The 20,912-nt window shown below is 43.5% G+C and overlaps 1 protein-coding gene across 4 annotated transcripts; it reads right to left on the bottom strand.

Moving 5' to 3' along the window:
- Positions 1-6,478: 6,478 nt before the first annotated feature.
- tfap2a (transcription factor AP-2 alpha) lies at positions 6,479-19,239 on the bottom strand. 4 transcript variants are annotated; one of them, XM_061094062.1, is made up of 7 exons: positions 19,207-19,239; positions 14,356-14,775; positions 13,177-13,228; positions 11,318-11,543; positions 10,297-10,415; positions 8,334-8,475; positions 6,479-6,764 (listed from the first exon to the last, which is right to left on the bottom strand). In XM_061094062.1, exons 1-7 carry the CDS (start codon positions 19,237-19,239, stop codon positions 6,479-6,481), a joined length of 1,278 nt encoding a protein of 425 aa, XP_060950045.1. The 4 variants fall into 4 exon arrangements, with proteins under 4 accessions (XP_060950045.1, XP_060950044.1, XP_060950048.1 ...); XM_061094061.1 differs by lacking the exon at positions 19,207-19,239 and adding an exon at positions 17,384-17,434; XM_061094065.1 differs by lacking the exon at positions 19,207-19,239 and adding an exon at positions 15,306-15,332 and having other exon boundaries at positions 11,318-11,537; positions 13,177-13,219; positions 14,344-14,775.
- Positions 19,240-20,912: the final 1,673 nt, after the last annotated feature.

The following is a 20,912-nucleotide window of genomic DNA, read 5'->3' as shown; positions in this document are numbered from 1 at the left end:
ATTCAGTCAGACACATCCACGGCTCTGTCGAACCCCCCCACCTCCACCACCTCCCCCTCCCCTGTCTTACTCCATCCCTCATCCGTGGAAATATGTGATTTCTATATAGCAAATTTCTCCATTTTTACTGCGAGTGATTTTTCATTGTTGATGCACGGAAAATAAGGCGAGATGTTGACATGGGGCGTTAAAGCGCCGTGTGTGTTTGCGTGTGTGTGAATGAGAGTTGTGCAGGAGAAAACACTGCAGGCCTGCATGACAAACCGTGCACCTTTGTACATTCATTCCAAGAAAGCAGGTATTTGAATTCCCTAATAGAATCACCTTTAAATGGATATAGTTTGTCCATTTCAACATCTAACATCAAAATGCACAATATATCCCATAAGTCTGGAATGTATCCTCAACCAAATGCAATGTCCCCAAAAACGTAATCTTGTATGTTTTACTATTTCTATTATAGTATTACATTATTTGTATGAACATAATTAGTTTCATTAGTATCGTAGTATTGTTATTATAATGTAATGTTAATTACTGAATTAATAATTGTTTATATTTAAAAAGGCCCTCAGCCTTTTGGGATCTGCTCTGATGCTTCAACAACAGATGTGAACCTCTGTAGTTGATGTCCTTTGCCTCTTTTGGTTAATCAATTCTCCCAAAAAATCCAAACACATATATCAGTCATTTCTCCCCAGAACTCATATTAGCCATGTTAGCTTTCTGCTTGGATGACCAGGCTGATTTTATCCCTTCTTGACTGAATAACACTTGGTGTTTGGAATGAAAAGAAAAGGCGCATGACCAGAAGAAAAGTCGCCGATTAAAAGTCATTTTCATTTGCAGTCGTTGCTCGTATGTGGAAGTTTTCCCAGTAATGTGCAGCAGAACTATTAGAGAGCACGGTGCATCCAAATGGGATGACATGACAGAAACAACAACATGAGTGGAAAATAAATAAAACCCGTTTTTTTGTTTTTTTTAGGGATGTGGCTGTGTGCGTAAAGAACGTGGGGGTCTGGTTTGATAAAAGGTCTTGGGGTTTGATACAGAGAGGGAGCTGATTGAAATGGCGTGTGCCTGGCTGAAGGGAGCCAGTGAGGGACAAAGCCCCTGCGAAGCCACGGCCACTCGAGCAATTATTCCTCCACGCTGCATTTGGATTAGTGCAATGGAAAGAAGCATATGTTTGGCCCGGGGCGACACACTCCCTCCCCCTGGCTGACTGCATGCAGAGGATGCAGGGTAGAGACACAGAAAAGAGGCAGAGGGAGAGAGAGAGAGAGAGAATGACTAAAACTAGAATATAAACTGCATTAACCGAGTGGAGAAACATTAACACAATTTTAATCCGCTCTTCTTTCTCTTATATTTGGGGAAACACAAGGCTGTGAAATTGTCAGACCTCAGAAACTGGAGGACAACAATATTCGACGTTTGTATGTAATTGCATAGTTATATAATGTTTACATGTCCTGTAAAGTAAATAGTTTGCTTCCTCATATCCAAACATGAATAAAACTACATCCAAATGATCAATATCAAATGTGAATCAACCTGTAACAGGGCATCAAATACTGTGATCGCATAAAAAAGCCTGGAAAATAAAACATCTATGCATTTATAGGCCTGAATATTGTGTGCGCCTGCAGAAGTGTGCGTAAAGATGGGAACTAAAACCTGATCAAAACCTCTCGTTTTTTTTGTAAATGAATCATATTGTGGTGGAATTATCGAGCTCCACTTGCCTATCAGGAGAGTTTTTGTTCATTCAAAGTGACTTAATGTGTTCTAATCGATTAGCTAATGTCTCAAGTAATCAAGGGCGATTTGGTGGGAGTCGTTGACCTCTCTTGGCTTTTGCGCCCCGGCTCTATAAGTGGGCTAAAGGGGGGTCAGCGCCAGGCGAGAATGCAAAGCCCCCCAAATGACGGCTGATGTCAAGAGTTGAGGACAATTAGCCATTATTTGCGCCTCGTTGCGAGCTTTAAAGTCAAGTAATTGGATTCGGCCAATAACCACATCGAATTTAATGGAAACCCGTGCGGCCTGTCCGAGTCACTTATTATGGAGTTTAAAATAAGTTCCAAAAAAAATGTGAAAGTGGCTCAAATTGACATCATGGGAATCTGTCGATGGAAGCGGCCATCTGGCTCCTATCATTTAAGAGTTATTTTCTCCCAGTTCTTCAAGAGCATCAACGTGTTTAGTCCATCGAGACACCTCTCCGCCATTAATGAGGAGAAAAGTTGCCAGCATATTGTGGACACTGATCCTCTGCACAGATATTTCTCTTTTTCTTCTTCATCTTTAAACAAGCACTCCAATCTCCATCCCACCCCTCTGTCTAAATGTCAGGGCTGGGCTTAAATCAAATTCCGATCATGCCAATATAACATTTGTGGCAGTACTAGTGCAAAAAAAAAAAAAAAAAAGGAAAAATCTGTGCCTCGTGGTTGCCCTATATCTTCTGCAGGCGAGCAGCTCCACAGCATTGCCTCCCAGCGCTACAGTGCAGACTGCTGTAGTGGCGGTGGTGGTGCTACGGGGTAATTAGGCCGAGGCAGACACTCCTTCCACCGAGGAGCAGTGATCTCAGCAGCATCAGCTAAACACTTTCTGACCACAAACATGGCTGCTAGCGCGTAAAAGTGGAATGGGTGGGGGGGGGAGCGCATTCGTATAAAGAGGACTGATGAGCGCAGCAGTGACGTGCAGCTGGTTGCGGATGAAAAAAAAAAAAGTTGCTTTGCATGACCGACAGACAGTGTTGAGTAGAATGCGACCGGCGTGAACAATAAATAAATATGTTTGTGGGTATTGGCACGCGAACACCCATTTATCCTTTGAATGGATCCAACAGAAACACACAGCATTTATTTAAATCGGGTTATTCGATGGTGCAGCTTTTGATCTGGACCAACACACACAGCTGTCTACCAGCAGACAAATATGGCATCAAGTAAGCAGTACCATTAAACATAAAGAAGGAAAAATAAAGATGTATCTCCACATGAACCCACGTCATCCGTCACGATCATCACCTCCTTGCATTTTTACGCTTAGTCACACGTAATTTATCATTTCCACCTCTCCAGGCCTGTATCTTTTATTTTCCACATCGTTCGACAACAACATACCTCACATTTATAATAATAATTATTAACTATAATACAGGGGAGCCACTGTAATAGCTTGAGTTGGAGTCAAGCAGGATTGAATTAACCAAATTCAGCTGACTGGCTCTTCTTATTTCAGACTTTTGTTCCAAATGACTTTCGCTTTGAGGCAGCAATCACGAGAAACCAGCTCTACCTGCTCCACGTCCCATTTTTTTCTGTAATAAAAACAAATGCTAATTATTAACTGGTATCGGTGGAAACAATAAAGCAATCGCAAGACAATAGGATTTGCAGTTTCTTTAACACTCCGGTGCCGTTACGCACGCAGAAAGACACAATTACAGGCCTTTTTACGCATCCCGCCTCATCTCATACTGATAATGCGCACAAATATGGCACACACCATTGTTGCAGATAGCACTATTTCTAATGCGTAAAAACCTGTTCCCATTCAACCAAAGACGAAGCTCTGATGCATTTATTAAATAACATTAGCATTAATGATACTGCACGTGAAGGGCTTCCCTTCTCGCTAATACCAATGAATGCTGCTTTAATACGATTGTTTTTCCCCTTAAAGTGACTATTTATGCTTTTCTCTCCCCCCCTCCCAACCTCCACCACCAACACGCATCCACCACAGCAGGAGCAGCCGGGGTATAGTCGTCTCTCGCTCTCCCCCTTTTTTTTTATGAGTGAGCTATTGTGCCCGAGGACAGGATCCCACACACACAATCTGAGGCCCGAGCCAACAAAAACAGGGGCCCTGACAGACAATGCTGCGCTTCACCTGCTCCAGCACCGTGCATCGCAATTATGCCAAGGACATGTACAGTTAGGTTTCATTCACCCTGCTGCAAAACAAGCGCTTCAGAATTAAAACCAGGGGAGAGGAGAGGTGGTGGTGGGGGGGAGAGGGGAGGAATTGTGCAGATAACAAATATGGGTGAGGGAGATGAGGGAGGAGGGGTCGTCCAGCTCCATATCTCCCCGGTGTTACAGTATTTTATTTTTTTTTTTAAGCTGCATGGTTACCAGACAGTGAAATAGGAAAAAGGGAAAAAACATCCACACACAAGATGCATCTCTGCACATCACTCGCCTGATTCATGCTCCAGACGACATTGATTCCCGAGCTATATAGGTGCCACGCCATCGATACACAATCAAATGTTATGCAACCAACGCTCCAGTCTCTGCAGCTCACGAAATACAAGAGGAGAAAGAAAGAAGAGAAAAAGAAAAAAAACAACAGGAGAGACCAGCATCAGATTTTTTTTGTTTTTGTGTTGCCATTACAGCCACAGTTATCGACTCACTCAGCCAAACACATCGAAATTAAATCGCAGTTAGAGGAGCTTAGTTATGAAAGTATTGTGATTATATCACCAAAACACATCTCTAGCACACTGATTGTTCATTGATTACACCGAGAGGCGAACACAACACAGCCTAACAAATATTTGATGCTCGTCTTTGAATAAGACTCCAGCGAAGAATAAACCGGTGGTGCCAAATATAGCCCTGCAACATCCAAACATCGCGCACCAGGCCTATATACATCTCAGAGGGTTTTAGCTGGAGGGGTGGTGCTGCACACTTCAAACGGGAATATATCCATTGTTGTGAGCCACTTGGCCTGCATGAGATCCTGTGCTCTGAACTAGGGAGTTTCAAGTAAGAATTTTTTTTTTTTTTTATACTTGAGGGAAACAATGAGTTCAGCTGCTTATTGCAAGGAGCAATTGTCAGGGGAGACTTAAGCTCAATTACTGTAGCCGTTCAGAATGGGGAGAAAAAAATAGCAAAGACCAAAAAAAAGAAGAAGAAAAAAAAAACACCCAGGCTATCAAGCAAGTGAATAAAAAATTTAGAGATATGAATAAAAATCGAGATGAAGCGTATCAAATATTTATTTTTTCCAGGGCAACAAAGGACTATAATACATTGACAGGCATGGGAACTATTGCCAGCACATGTCTATACAATACAGCTAAAACCGCCTCCAATTTTTGGACATTATCGGACATAACAGGATATCAGGTGGTCCCCAAAAAAAATGTTTTTTGAGTGTCTTCCAACAATTTTTTTATCTAAAAAAAAGAGACAATATTCCATTTATTGCTTTTATGGTGCTTCAAGGAGAGAACAAGGGGTGAAACGTATTCTGATTGGCACAACACATAAAAGCTTGTATAAAAACGAAAATAGAAACACACACACATTCCACACACACACACTCACACGAAGAAAAAAACAGTTTTCCTCAGGGTCTCACTTATGCTCTGTCTCAAATTAAAAACTGCAAAAAATAAAGATGATATATAGAGAGAGAAATGGAAGTTTATTTCTATTAAATTTGTTCACTTGCTTCAATGTCGCCTCAACATGCTACAAGAGGGCTGAATTGAAATATCCCAGAGAAATAAAATGAAAAAAAATATCCCCCAAAACTTCTTGTTTTCTAAAAACCATAAATTCACATGAAGAACTAACCGAATATTCAAAAACCCACTAAAACAGGAGGCACCAGATAAATAAAAAAAAAGAAGTTTAAACAGACGCACCATATTTACAATTCCCATTAAATTACACATAAATAAATATATACATACATGAACACTGATTCCCTTATATAACCGCGAATCGTGTTGAAATTCAAAAAAGTTCAAGTTGGTCGCTTGGAGAGAGAGTTAGAGAGAAGAGTGTGTGAGAGTCTACAACTGAAGTCATGACAGGGAGCTCTGTGGAATTTCTCGTTGTTTTTCAAGTTTATTATTCACAATACTGATAAGAATTCATCCTCTTTTAGCTTCGGTGTGTTGTTTTTTTCTCTCGTCACAATCGCAAAATGGAGATAGAGAGGGGTCGCTGGATTTCAGTCCATTCGCTGCAGCTCATAAAAAAAGGTGGAGGTGGAGGGAGTACATAAAAAGTCCTCTGGCTGAGGCTGTGGGCCTACACCTTTTTTTTTTCCTCCCTCTGCCCCGGAGCTCATCCTCTGCAGCCTCCTTTTTTCTTTTCTTTTCCTTTCTTTTCTTTTTTTTAAATATCATTTCATGTGGTTCAGGTGTTGGAAGAAGCTGAAAATACTTGCGTCATTTCCTCGGTGGATCCAAAGTTTGGGATGTAAAAACAAAACCAACAAAAAAAAAAACATGTAAAACCACGCAAGATCAGGAAGTGGCACAATTAACTTTTATCAATAGTATTTATAAGGTATTTATAATATTTATATTGGATGGGTGGGGGCCAGGCCGAGGCCGAGGCGGAGGGGGTGAGGGCCGGTGTGGAAGCAGGGGCCCGAGGGGGGGGGATTTGGCCCTCAATTGGAGGCGGGATGCATGGAAACATCACTTTCTGTGCTTCTCGTCTTTGTCTCCGCCTTTAGTGCCGTTATCGTGACTGTTTGGGTTGTTGTTGAGGTACATTTTGTCCATGGCTTTGATAGCCTCGGTCAGATAGTTCTGCAGGGCCGTGATGGCCGCGCACAGCGCCGGGGTCCCAAAACCGTGCGAGATTAGACTGAAGTGGGTCAAGCAGCTCTGGATTCCCGGTTCGAGGATGGGCTGCGGCCGTGAGTTCCCCAGCGGCGTGCGGTCCTGGGACAGCAGGTCCGTGAACTCCTTGCAGACTTGCCTGTAACAGAGGGAGAGAGAGAGTGTCAGGCCCGTGGGCAAAACCCCCCCCATCTTCAGCCACGACTCCAATGCACACAGACGTGTCCTGCAGCAGTGGCACGCAATTTACGTGCCACCCCATGATATCGTTTTACGCAAATCCCTGCTTGGACTTTAATGTCCCGATAAAAAAAATGATAAAACATGAAAGGACCAGAAAGTCACTCATGTCTGCAGGTGGCTTTAAATCCTTAGTGTAATTTTTTTTTAAGCAAAACTAAATCTATTAATCTAATAAAATTCTTCTTCTTAGTCTAAAAAATAAAACTTTGGGAAAAATCGAAATACTCTCAGCTCATTGGCAGGGAGTTTTACTTTTATAATATATATAAATTCAGGGCCAAACAAATCTTATGAAGGCAAGGGGAATATTTTGTTTCAGTGTAGAAAGAAACAATATCAAAACAGTCTGAAAAAAAACATTAATTCATGCGTTTATTCGTTCAAAAGACATTTCCTTTCATGGAACTTATAGCCCATATTACTTAAATGTATTCCCCTGTGAGTCCATGTAAAATAGATTCATGGGCTGGGCTATTTCATGGGTATCTTAATAACGCTCTGTAATAAGCGGTTATAGCTGACAGCTGTTTGATTATGGCGGCCCGTCATCAATATTAAACGCAGGCCGCTGCGCTTATCTGTGTCCCGCGCAAAGGACTTTCCCATGTTTCAAGTAAATGCGTGAAGGGGGAAAAAAACATGTCCAATGGCAGCGCTGGATGAGGACCAGCGATCTGTCAGTGTCACTGAAATCACAGGGCAAACAACAGCGCTGCTGTGCGCGTGGACGAGCGGAGAGAAACCCCATTGGACGCGCGTGCACGCAGCGGGGTATACACTCAAGTGCACTAATGTGTTTTGTGTGTTTTTATTATCGTCATTAATTGATCATATTGTATCAATGAAATACATTTAAAAAAGGAGAACGTAATGGAATACGTAATTAAGAGATATGTCAAGTGTGTGTGTGTGTGTGTGTGTGTGTGTGTGTGTGTGTGTGTGTGTGTGTGTGTGTGTGTGTGTGTGTGTGTGTGTGTGTGTGTGTGTGTGTGAGGTTCCTAATCAAATTAATTGACAGGCGACACTATGTATCAGAATCTAAGTAAGAACACATAAACTGTATGTGTGTGTGTGTGTGTGTGTGTCTAAAACAACGTGTATTAATTAATATTAGGTTCGTAAATAATAATGTACATAGATATATATTTTACTTTATGATTAAAATGATTAATTATTATAAATATATAAATAAATGCTAAAAACAAACACGTGAAGAGGGAATAAACGTTTAAAATAAACTTTTTTAAATTGAAAATTTGAAAAATGTATGTGCAACACAGTTAATGCTGCTCCACATTTAGCTGCAGAGATGTGTGTGTGTGTGTGCGCGTGTATGCGTGCGTGCGTGTGTGTTTGCAAACTGTAAACAAGACACACACACTGGGCATGCACAGACAGGGGGTGGGGTGGGGTGGGGGGGTGCATTTCGGTGCAACACTGAGTGAAATGTGATAATAGCACTTACTTTGTGGCCAATAGCATGTTTTTTCTTTGGACTTGTTCGTTTGGGTCGGAATGCTGACGGTTTACATATTCAGCTACTGCCTTGGATGGAAACTCGGTCTCGCATACATAACCAAAATCCCTGGCAAGATGCACCGCCTCGCCTGAGAAAAGGGAAGAGGAAGAAAAAAAATATTAGATTGAATGTTGTTTGTGCTTATTTAATGTGGCCACATCAAATCCAGGGGCCAGTTCACACTCCTCGCACCCACACTTGATTAATCTGATGTGAGCAGAGCTTCCACTTGTGTTCACGCGTGCAGACAGCGGGGTTGTGGCACCTGTGCCTCCATAACAACATTAATGATGATGAGAACAATAATAGCCCATAATAATAATACTAATAATAATAATAAAGCAGCCCCTGCGAGCTGTCAATACGCGTCAAGCCCCCCCTTCCCTCCTCCATACCGTGAGAACGCTTTAGTGTGGAGGAGACACAATAAGTGGATATGAAATATAGACACAGGCATCGTGCTTAACACCATGTCATTGATTACCAATGCCCTGCGCATTATTGGAAGTCCAGCAGATCACAGGGACATGCAATTTTAAAGGGCTATGTCTAAATCTCACGTTTCCTCCTGCACATACTTCAGCTATGAGAATCACTGCAGGTTTCAGTCTGAGCTCGTTTTTTTTTTTTACTTCTCCCCCCAAAGTCTTTGGTTTTAATTTCCTGAAGCAGTTGAGTTTGACTGCGGGGCTTCCTGTCCATAAGCCCCGTGCTCCGGAAGAACGCATGCGCCAATTAGCATCAAAAGCTCAAGTCCAGTAAACTCGTTTTCCATAAAATGGAGGGGACCATAAACAATGACAGCTCTGCAGAAAACACAGTGGATCTTCGCTAAATGACCGACTGCCTTCAATACCCCCCTCTCCCCACCCCTCTCTCTCTCTCTCCCCCTATCTGCCACCAGCCGCTTATTACTCACAATCATACATTTCTCCATGGCTCATTACAAATACAGCACCAAATTTCTGCGGCGCACAATGAATATTGCATCCGGGCCCTCGTCTGTAATAATGATTAACAGGGACCAATGAACCGTCACGGGCTCTCACCTTTCGCAAACCCACAGCGCACCAAATACCACCGCACTGAATAATAAGGTTCAACTCTGCGAGCGAAATGGATTTATCCACACGCGTAAAAAGGCATCTCCTTCCGCGCAACCATAACGGACTCATTTATTCTTTAATAGTCCCCAAAACATATAGCTCCCCATAGGTCAGAGCCACTCCATTTGCATGCAACAAAAAAAATCTTCACTGAGAAACCCAAATGCGTGGAGGGAGGGAGGGGGGGGGGGGGGGCAGAAGCTATTAACGGAAGAATTAAGTCACCATTAGAAAACATCAGCCCCATGCGCGCGACTGTCGCCGTGGCCGCGGCTGTATTAATGTTTGAAACAATGCAGGGTTAATAAATCAATCGACTTCTTCATCCGTGAGGTGCAGCAGCTCAGCGGTGCCCAATAAACAAGCAGCACTCAATAATTAACTGGACTTCAACACAAACTCATCCAGCGTGTAAACTAGGCCAGCCGTGGACCTGCAAGTGCGCTCCTGCGAGCGAGGGCCAAACGCTGCAGAGCCACAAGAATTACCAGCACCGTTCCCCCCTTCTCTCTCTCTCTTTCTCTCTCTCTTCTTGTCTCCCACTCTCTCTCTCCCTCTCTCTCCACACACACACTCTCTCTCACACAGACATACACACACACACATCCTTCATGGTTTATTACTTGCGAGGCAAAGTCGGTCCACATTACACGGATGAGCGCATATGCTGATTTAAAACACAGAGAAAGAACGAGAGGGAGAGAAGGAGAGAGGGAGCGAGAGAAACATTCCCAGTTCGCGAGCACCTGGTATCGCGGGAGCAGCGAGAGTGGGAACGTGATTTACGGCAACACCCGACTTACCCTCGACTAGTGACGTCAGCAAGGTGACGTTGGCTGCCTTGCGTCTGCCCGCAGGTAGATTCAAGCCGATTTTGTCCAGCTTCTCCCTTAAGGATCTTCCTCCATTCTTAGACTTGGCCCTGTGACAGAGGAACAAAGCAGAAATTCATTGTAGTGGATGACTCTTTCTCTGAGTGGGCATTCATTTTGAGGATGGATATGTTCTTCATTCTGCAAAGATGCACGCTGCCCTCCAAATATATGGCTTTATATGCATGTTTGAAATGGCCTATATAATGTATTGCAGTCCTGCATTTGTGAACAGGCAAAAATTGTGCACAAGCGAAAAGTCACTTATGCATTGCCAGATATTTTTTACTTGGATGCATAGTGCTTATGTGCATCATATGAAACCCATAGCTCCTTGTATGCACTAATTAAGAGTGACTGCATGGGCTAAGTTAGGCTGCATGGCCTTATATACTCTCCTCCACATCCATGATATACAAACGATAGCGATATAACACTATAAAAGAGCCCCGTGCAGCCCTTCTTTCTGCAGCAGACAAATACTGTAGAAAATGAATAAATAAAACCCTACTTAATAGGCAGGGCTGCGTGTCTGCAGCACTTCACTCGACAGTTCACTAGAGACCAATGTTTTCATGCGTAATGCCTTCACTGGGCCTATAGAGCTGAGGTTGAAACAGACTAGGCCTACATTAATTTAGAGAGGGAGGGCGAGAGAGAGAGAGAAAGAGAGAGAGAGAGAGAGCATGGGTAAGTTAATAGGGAATTTAACAGACCCCTCCTGCTTTAAATGCAGGAGCTAGGTGTCATGGTTGGTCGATTTTAATTATTCTTGGTACAGAGGAGAGAGAGAGAGAGAGAGAGAGAGAGAGAGGCAGATGCATGCTCACAGAAAGAATGGATTGGCGTATAGAGTGAGAGAGCTCGAACGCACTCGCACGCACGTACACACACGCACAGGTAGGTATTTTCATTTTTTTTTTTTTTTTGCAGCCCTCCACTTCACACTCACCTCCTCAGAACCCCGCCCAGCAGGGAGGCGTTGAGGCACTCGGGCGGCGAGAGGCGCCTCTGCACCTCGGCCACCGTGACCTTGTACTTCGACGTGGAGCTGAGCAGGGAGAGGCGGCCCGGTACCGAGCAGAACACCTCGTTGGGGTTCACCACCCCGCCGAAGAGACCGTCCTTGTTTACGGGGATGGAGGAGATGTTGTTGTGCTTGGATAAAGACACTGGACCTATGGAGAGCCAGGGGAGAAAGAAAGAAAGGAAGGGTGGGAGGGGGGGTAGTAAGAAAGGACAGGGATGGAGGGGGGAGAGAAAGAGAGAGAGAGCGTGCTCAGTGAATTTCATGCAATGCAGAGCCTTAACTAAATGAGACCGGTGGATTTAGGCCTTGGATTTTGGAGTTTAGCACCACATGTGTACACTTTCAGCAACAACATGTAATCATATTAATAACGAGAATAATAACAATAATAATAATTGGATAATATTCTTGTGCATAGAATCATTACTAGTTGCCACAATTTTCGTTCAACTATACAAATGTCCAATATTTCCATTCATGTTCCTTCAACATTAAAATACACTGGCCAATGTTTTTGCGCAAACAACTCTCAAACAGCAAGACCCCCCCGGGCCTGTGCGATCCCAACAGGCACCGTATTTTAGAACATAGGATAAGAGGGAGAAAATTATTATTAATATTATTATCAGTAGTATTAGCGTGCGTCACACCATGCCTCGACTCAACCGAGAGATTTGGCAAAACGGTGCCAATTGTGACACAGATCCTCGGTCTCCAGCACAGCACCACGCATCGGCCCGTGTGTGATTTCATTTCACATGGGCTTGGTTGGTTGCTTGAGTGGGTGGGTGTGGTGGTGGTGGTGGTGGTGGTGGTGGTAGCACACTACTGGGCTTTCCACCGTTTTTTGGTGTTGCAGTAACAAAGGGGGACCGACCGTGCGCCTTTTTGGATAGATCACTTGTGACATTAATGGCTCAGGGGAGCCTAATAGAGACAATAGGAGCTAAACGAACTCTTGAGATTACTAATATAAGAAGCCAATTATCACGTCGATGCGCAGATAGGCAGACTCCAAAAAGATGAAGAATGGAGCGAGGGGGGGCTGTGACGGAAATAAAGACCAAAAAAAGAACGAAATTTCAGCTCCATGTCTGATCTTGTGAGCTCTAATTTGACCTGACAATGCGCTTTAGAACTTGACCATGGAAACAGGCCTCCTCCTGGTACTGTACCAATAATTGTTTGACAGCAAATAAGTCGAAATGAAGCAATATAATCCAAGGAAGCTTCACCAGAGTGCTGTAAGTATGAAAATCACATTTGGAGACGTTGGGAACCATGTCGGAGGACGAATTTTTGAATTCCCTCTAAATGACAGCATAAGGCTTCATCCAGCGGCACCAACTTCCATTTTAAATTTGACCATGCAGTGATTTCCAGCTCTATATTGGCCTGCGTGCACCGCTCCGAGTGCCAGGATCGTCTATATAGCTCCGTGCGTCTTTGACCATCAACACCACGGGCCCCCACAAAGCCCACCAGCTCTATACTCATCTCCACGCCTGCTCTGAAACGCTGACAGTAAATTCCATCAGCGAGAGGTGGTGGAGAGACGAAGAAGAAAAAAAAAAAATAGGTGCAGCCAGTTTGATGCACTTGGAAACCATGTAATGAAAAATAGGCTACTGCATATTAGGATCAGTCAGGCGTTACATTGCATTGCATTGAGTCCTCTCAAGCAGAAATGGTGCATGGTGCGCGTGTGTGTGTGTACGTCTGTGTGCATGTGTGTGCGTCCAGCCTGCAACATGCATGCTATCTCGGAGGAAAGCGCTTACCTTTTTTAATTACAGTCTGGTCGGGGATGTGAATTCCTTGATCCTCAACAGGCTGCGACACAAATGCAAAAAAAAGAAGATGGACAATTTTAGCACACAAAAGGAAAGGGGGCAATAAAAATCTGTGTGCATGCACGAACAAAAGCCACGGGCACGATCAGCCAGCACGGAGGCTCTGGAGGCCCATTCCTGTTATTATTGTCCAGGAGTGTTTTCACTTGCTTTTTATTTGTCTTTATTTTCCCACTGATGGACGCGTTTCCGACAGATCACAAACTGCAGACTTAAATAACGACGCCGTGTCGCCCCATAATCCTGACCTAATTCCGCCCTCATATTGGCTCCACTCACAGGGAAACTTCTAATCTAGATTGGATAGTAATTACGGCGGCGCAGCCTATTAAAGGCCTATGAACTAATTAGAGGATTATCGGTGTTTGTTTCTGATTTAAAAAAATTGGGAGGAATGATCCCAATAAGGATGATAATTATTATAATTATTATTATTATTGACCGTGTTATCGTGCATCTTTTTGCGAATCGACCTAAACTCAATTCTGGTTGAGTGGTGCAGGCAGCACGGCCATCCCGATATTATTATAAAGTGAGAAATTAAATAAAGTCAGAAGACACGAAGAAGCCCTTGTTAAATCACAGGCGTACAGTGTGTGTTGTTGTGTTTCTTTTAAAAATCCATTTCATTTAATTTGAGTTATTATACTGAACAACACAAGATTGGATCTGGCTTTAACAGCGATTCAAAAAAGATCTGTTTAAAATATTATTACAGAGCTCTGAATATTTTTTTGTCATGCTGATTTTTCAGGCAGTGAAAAATGGCCGCATTAAGAAGTACAATGAGCCCGAACCTGACTAATTAATAATAATAATTGAATGTATGTCATTTATAAGACTAGTAATACAATGAAAACTGTTTTATAACATTTTTTACATATTTTTTTATATTAAATCCATTAACACATCAAATGTAGGATGTTTCTGAGAGGAGTAATAATAATCAAAAGAGAATAACGTAAAAACATCACCATCAATACTCGTTGTAATTCTAACAAGATAGATCAAAAATTATAGTAGAGCTCAACTGTTCCTTATATTAACACCAACACCACGTTTTATTAATGTTTTAGGTCACAACCCAGCAGGGACACGCTGTCTCACCTGAACGTCTTCTAAAGAGTGAGGTATTCCATGGATAGAGATAGAGTCCGACAGTCCCGAGTCGAGTCCGTGGCCGGACGGCAGCAGCACTTCCCTGCGGTAGTCCCGGCACAGCTGGTGCGGCAGGCCGCGGTGCTGGTGGAGCAGGCCGCTCTCCTGGGCCTGCCGCTGGCCCGGCCAGCCCGGGTGCTGCGGCTGCTGCTGGGCGTGCAGCGAGTTCAGGGAGTAGGGGTCGTTGACGTGCGAGTAAGGGTCCTGAGACTGCGGGTAGATGGGCTGGTAGGGCGGGGGGAAGTACGGGGGCTGGAAGTCCGAGTTCGGCGTGTGGGAGAGCGGCGGCGCGCTGGTGTAGGGACTCTGGCCCACACCGCCCAGCTGAGGTAGCCTGGCTGTCCCATTGCTGGAGCCGTCGTGACGATCCTGGCAGAGAAGCACACGGAGAGGAAGGTTGATTTCAGCGTGAACACATTTAAAACACACAAAAAAGACTCAGCGTAAACGTGCGTGTTTGTCCTCTTTGTTTTTACTGGATGTTCTGCGGGCTGGTGTCAGGGCATTATCAGACATGGCCCGAGTGGATGACAGGAATTCGACCAATTTATACATTTAACTCCAATTTTTAACAAAAACACACAACCTGTCCACACAACCGCTACACGTCCACATTTGTTTTTTTTTCTGTGAATTAAATGATTTGATAATACGTTTCAAAAAAGTTAAATGAAACAGAAATTCCGGAGGTAAAATGTCTTCAAATGAATTTGCATCATATCACTTTTTTTTTTTTTACAATATGTCCCGCGGGCTTTACGCGTGCAAGCTTTGCAAAACATGAATCACCTGGAGGGGTAAAAATTTAATAAATATTATTATTATACAACAAAAAAATCTGATAGACTAGACAAACAATACCCCCAAGTATGTGACGCGGTGAGGCTCCAGCAACTTACCATCGCGGAAAAACTGTGCACCAACATCTCAAAGGATTTAGTGCGACTCAAGCAAAGGATAATGGGTCGAAAAAGACACTATTTGGAGTCGGGGCGAGCAAAAGTGGAATAACCAGCAAACCAGGAAGAAAAATATCGATATTTTTGCCCCCGAAAAAGACTTCTCCTTCTTTCCTGCAAGACCACAATGGCCCCGGCGATCAGATATGTGCACCAGTAGCAGGACGATAATCCATCAGAAAGAAATGGTTAGATCCCCGCTGCCCTTCATCCAGAGCTATAAAAAATGCAGATATTCGGTGGCGTCTTTGTGGCTTTTTTAGGTCGAAAAGTTTCTCTCGGTGAAAAAAAGAAACACCCCTCTTCTCCTCGTCGCTCTCCTGGCTTCTATCACAGTGCTGCCGTCCCCTCGCTTGCGCTCATATTAGCGAAAAGAGCCGCTTCTTCGTCTCCCCTTCTCGGACTCCTAATGGAACGCGCTCATGGCTATTAATATCACAGGAATACTTAATAACGATAACAACAACAGGGGAAAAGACCGGGTTGAGAGTGGATGAGGCGCAGGACGCAACTCGAGGCAGGAGTCTGAGCTTAAATGACGTCCATTGAAAGGAGGAATCAGTATATCTAATCAGAGATGGGGAGGGAGAGAGAGAAAGAGGGAGTGAGCGAGAGAGAGAGTGTGGAGGGAGTGAAGAGAGAGCGAGACAAAAAAAGAGGGATATTCACTCTCGTCTGGCGAATCAGAGAGTGAGGAAGGAGGAGAAGGAAGAGGAGGGGGGCTTTTTTAAAAAGGGGGTCCCAGGGCCAAAGCGCAAAAAAGTGAAATAAAGACAAGGGGAATAGAGGGAGGTGGACGGCAAGCCAGGGCAAGGAGAAGGCAGGGGAAGAGAACAATTGTGCACCTCTGAACTGGGTGAAAAACCCAGCAGACACATACACGGGCACTGCAGCCGGCTCGTATCCACCGCTCATCCCTTTGTTTTCCACCTCAGACTCCGACAGAGAGCTGTCCTCCACGGGTCTCCTCTCTCTCCCCTACCGAGTCAATCCACCGGTGCCTTCTCACAGAGGCTAACTTTTTAACTTTGACCCGGAAAGACGGAGAAAGGGAGAACAAAAATAAAATATTCCTAAAAGTCTGTCTGTCTTTAGGGCCGCCCGGATCCGGCGCTCGAACCAACTTTTACGCACGACTGTAACAGCTCCAACTGGGCTTCTTGCTCTAATCACACGTTTTAAAAAATGACCAAACACCGGCTGGGGACCGGCTTCGATTGACGATTTTGTTCTGTTTTTTTTTATTTTTGACACAACCGGGACGACACTTTCGCCTGCTAACTGGCACAATCGCTTAGGCGCCGAGCTTTTTGTTTCCCTGCACCCGGCCGTCTCTATCCCTCCCAGGACTGGACGCACGGCCGAAAACACGTCGGACTGGCTTCTCCACTCCCCAAACAAGTCCCCGATATTGCTGCACAACTTTGCGCCCACAACAACAGCCATTCAGTGTATGCACACACACCACACACACACACAGACACACAAGCAAAGAAAGCTGCACGCAAAAAAATCCAAGCAGCTCAAATTGCACGGATATTAAAAGTGAAGGGTAAATGCCCGTGCAATTTACGCAATAAATAAAGCAGACCGTGTTAGCGCTTAGTGCTGTCAATGAAATTAAAAAATATATATATATATGTTTTAATTAAATATGACAAGCAATGATTTCACGTGTCATTTAATACTTGTAGGTATGTGTAATGTGAATTCAAATAGAAATAAAATAGTGGCACGAATTTATTCATGCAACTAAAATATTTGACAAACTTGTTCTTATCATTATAAATATTATTAGACTACATACAAACAGGCTACACAAAAAAGAAATATCTTACAAAATTAATAAAAATACAATGATTATTCCTCCTGAGCACAACTATACAAGGATGACATATGTGGACTAAAAACATAAAGACATTTCCATAAAATAATTTATCTTTGTAAAGTTTTAAAAATATATATTTGATACATCGCATGACACAATTTTTAAAAAATTTAAAAAAGCAGCCCCTTACCTCGCAATCTTCATATTTAATGTTATCAGTTAATTTCCAAAGCATTTTCATGGGTTGTAGAAGTGGCTGGTATTTAGAGTGTGTGGGTATATCGCCTTATATCGCCCTTGTTTTCAGTCAGTGAATTGTGCTTCCCCCGCTCAGAAAAAAACTACTTTTTATTGAAGCTGTGTGTTGCTCGCTGTCTGTCTTGCGCTCTGAGGTCTCCCTCTAATGGTGGAAGTACATGGGGCTGGAGCAGCTCTGTAATAACGCTGGCACAGGGCCTCATTAGCATATCAACAGCCGTTTGATTTTTCTCTCCCCCCCCCCCCTCGTCTGCTCACACAACACCAATGGACACCGCACAGGTAAAAAAAAAAAAAAAACCGAAGCAGCACATGCATTACTTGACATAATTTCTATACCGTTCACCGTGGTGTGTGTGTGTCAGTGTTTGTTAAGGGGAGGGGTGCAGGGTATTGTCATGCATGGGGACCTGCTTGCACATGGGACGGTTTTATGATCATTTTGCATGTCTTTCTGGGGGTAAGGAAAAGCACACACCACCCCAGAAATTACACTTTAGGAACATTTGTTTTATTTGTTATTTTTGTTAAAGGAGCAAATGTCTGTCCTGTGAACTTTTGGCAACTGATTCGCTCCTTTTACGCACCAACCAGCGTCTTATTGATTAGTCCTCTTGATGTGAAAACACTGTACCTAAATGCAAATGCTCCCCCTGCCACACACCGACCTGTACTTCTCTTTTCTTTTTCTAATATTCCCAAACTGTTATTTTAATCCCATTGAGAGTGGGGACCTTGAGAGGCCATTCTTTCAATGTTATGTTAAAAAGGGGTGAACCATGCAATTCGGAGCGGCTCTACAGGTCCATTGACGACATGTAAGGGCGCATGGGTTTGGAGATAAGGTGGGGGGGACGTCAATAATTAACACAACAACATGGCCTTGTTTCACTTCAAATACCGGTTAGGTTAGAGGGGGGGACATGTCTCGGCCACTGTCGCCGGCCGAGCCTTCACCTCAGCGGGTCGTGGGTCAGGAGACAGGTCGCCACATCTTTAAGGCGTTGGCCCCCGGATTAACATTTGTACTAACACCCTATTTTTACGCGCAGTTGTCATTAATGATAATGGAGCGATGATACTGACCATGACAGCCATGCACGCTTCTAGAAACTGTGTCTGGGGTGGTTGTAGGTTTTTTTTTTGTAAAGGAGTGAAACTCGAGTGTTTTGAGGAAAAGTCGTCTCTTAACCCCCCCACCATACCACACACACACACACACACACCTCCCTCAGAGCAAGGCCAGGTTTGCAATTACGCACAGGCAACTTAATAAAGAATAAGACTTTCCCCAAAGTTTGCGTATGGATACGAGACATGTAACAGCTGCACGCACAAGGAGATTTATGAAAAGTTACAGTGCGCATCGAGGGCTCGGCGCAGTGTTGTGAATACGGTTTGAGTTTCAGTAAACGCTGCACAATCTAAGCCACTTTATGTCGGTTTTATACAATTCTCGTTGATTTTAAAAACACACCCTTTACATTACGATCTGTCTGAAAGACACACGAAGACTTTTTCAAGCTACAACAACATGCGATCAAAATCCTGAGCGAAGCAAGCAGATGGATCATTATTGGAGTTGGAAAAAACAACAAATATCTCAACATCAAATATATGAGCGTGTAGTCACTGTACTAGCTCTCTTTACTAAAAACAATCCACCGTGCCTCATCCCACAGCTACTCGACACTTTGACAGTTTTCTTGGATTTTTTCTCAGGCGTGTCTTTGTCTTAAAGTAAGAAGCACATACCTGCCAGTCCCCCATCTTGCCCATAATTGACATTCTTTGTCTTCTGCTGCCTTTCTCTGCTGGGATTGTTTTTTTTCCTCGTCTTTTTTAGTCGATCCGTTGATGTGTCTGTCTCATGGAGCCTTCGGTCCCAAACGTATACACCCACTGTGTTCTCACCTGGACCGGATCGTCGCACCTGGCCATAAAAACGGTGTGAGGCCACCTGGTGACGCATGCGCACAGCGCCGGGTGTGGACGAGAAAGGCGAAACTCCATGAGCAGGGAAGAAAAAGTGAAATGGCCTATTTGTCTGTGTGTGTGTGCAAGTTGGGTTTCTCATGTAATTTGTACTAGACAACAAGGTATTCGTGTTATTAAGCCAATGGTAATAATTATAATACAAAACCGGAATTATTTTTTTTCTATATGACATTAATGCCACTGCTATGAATAAAAAATATTTGCAGAAATGTTTAAATTTACACTTGTCCGTAAAAAATCCTGACAATTTATTTGCATTAAGCGAATTAACATCTGAGATAAATGTTTATGGAAAGTGAGTAAATCTGTGTTGTGCACATGAAAAGTCAGGAAACTATATTAACAATATAATAAATATACCAATGATAAAGAGGAGTTCTTTGACAATATGCCTGCAAATTAAAGAGGATAAAATAAGGTTACAATATCAAGTTTAAACATTTTCTTACAGGTTTGTCTTCAACTAGTGCAAGAGTGAAAACAAACAGATCTCCTAAAGTTCTTTAAGTCAATTTGCCTATCCATCTTTTCTTTCTTTTACCGTTTTGTCTTTGAACGAAAACATGAATTCTCGCCGCAAATGAAACTGTGTCAAGTTAAAAAACTTGAAGGTTAACTGCCAACATCATTACTTCTGCACAGAGAGCTCCCCTGCTTTTGTGAGGGTCATTATTTATTTATCCACTGTTTATTTCTAATACATACTTATGTAGACCCCTCGGGCCAAGAGCGAATGAGCTTTCCCTCTCTCTCTCTCTCTCTCTCTCTCTCTCTCTCTCTCTCTCTCTCTCTCTCTGTCTGTCTGTCTGTCTGTCTGTCTGTCTGTCTGTCTGTCTGTCTGTCTGTCTGTCTGTCTGTCTGTCTGTCTGTCTGTCTGTCTGTCTGTCTGTCTGTCTGTCTGTCTGTCTGTCTGTCTGTCTGTCTGTCTGTCTGTCTGTCTGTCTGTCTGTCTGTCTGTCTGTCTGTCTGTCTGTCTGTCTGTATGTCTGTCTGTCTGTCTCTCTCTTACACACGCACACGCGCGCACACACACACACACACACACACACACACACACACACACACACACACACACACACACACACACACACACACACACACACACACACACATACACACACACACAGTGCAACATATGTGCTCACATAGGTGATAATGGTCCAAGCTTTAGTACAAAACCCATTTTTTCAGAGAAAACACACAGACACACACACATACACACACACACACACACACACACACACACACACACACACACACACACACACAGACACACACACAGAGCTGCGGAGCCCGTCTCCAGCAGACAGCTGTACGGATGCTTCTCCACTTCAGACACTGACATGAAACACATTTCATGCATGATCAGAGAATGCTGGACAAACTTCTCACAGGAAAAAAAACTTTCTCTTTTTATTTCCCCCCAATAAACCATTTATAGTTCATATTTTCCCCCCAAATAT

Source organism: Limanda limanda, chromosome 20 (genome assembly GCF_963576545.1).
Source record: "Limanda limanda chromosome 20, fLimLim1.1, whole genome shotgun sequence".
Lineage (NCBI taxonomy): Eukaryota > Metazoa > Chordata > Actinopteri > Pleuronectiformes > Pleuronectidae > Limanda > Limanda limanda.
This window is presented reverse-complemented; position numbering and strand designations above follow the sequence as displayed.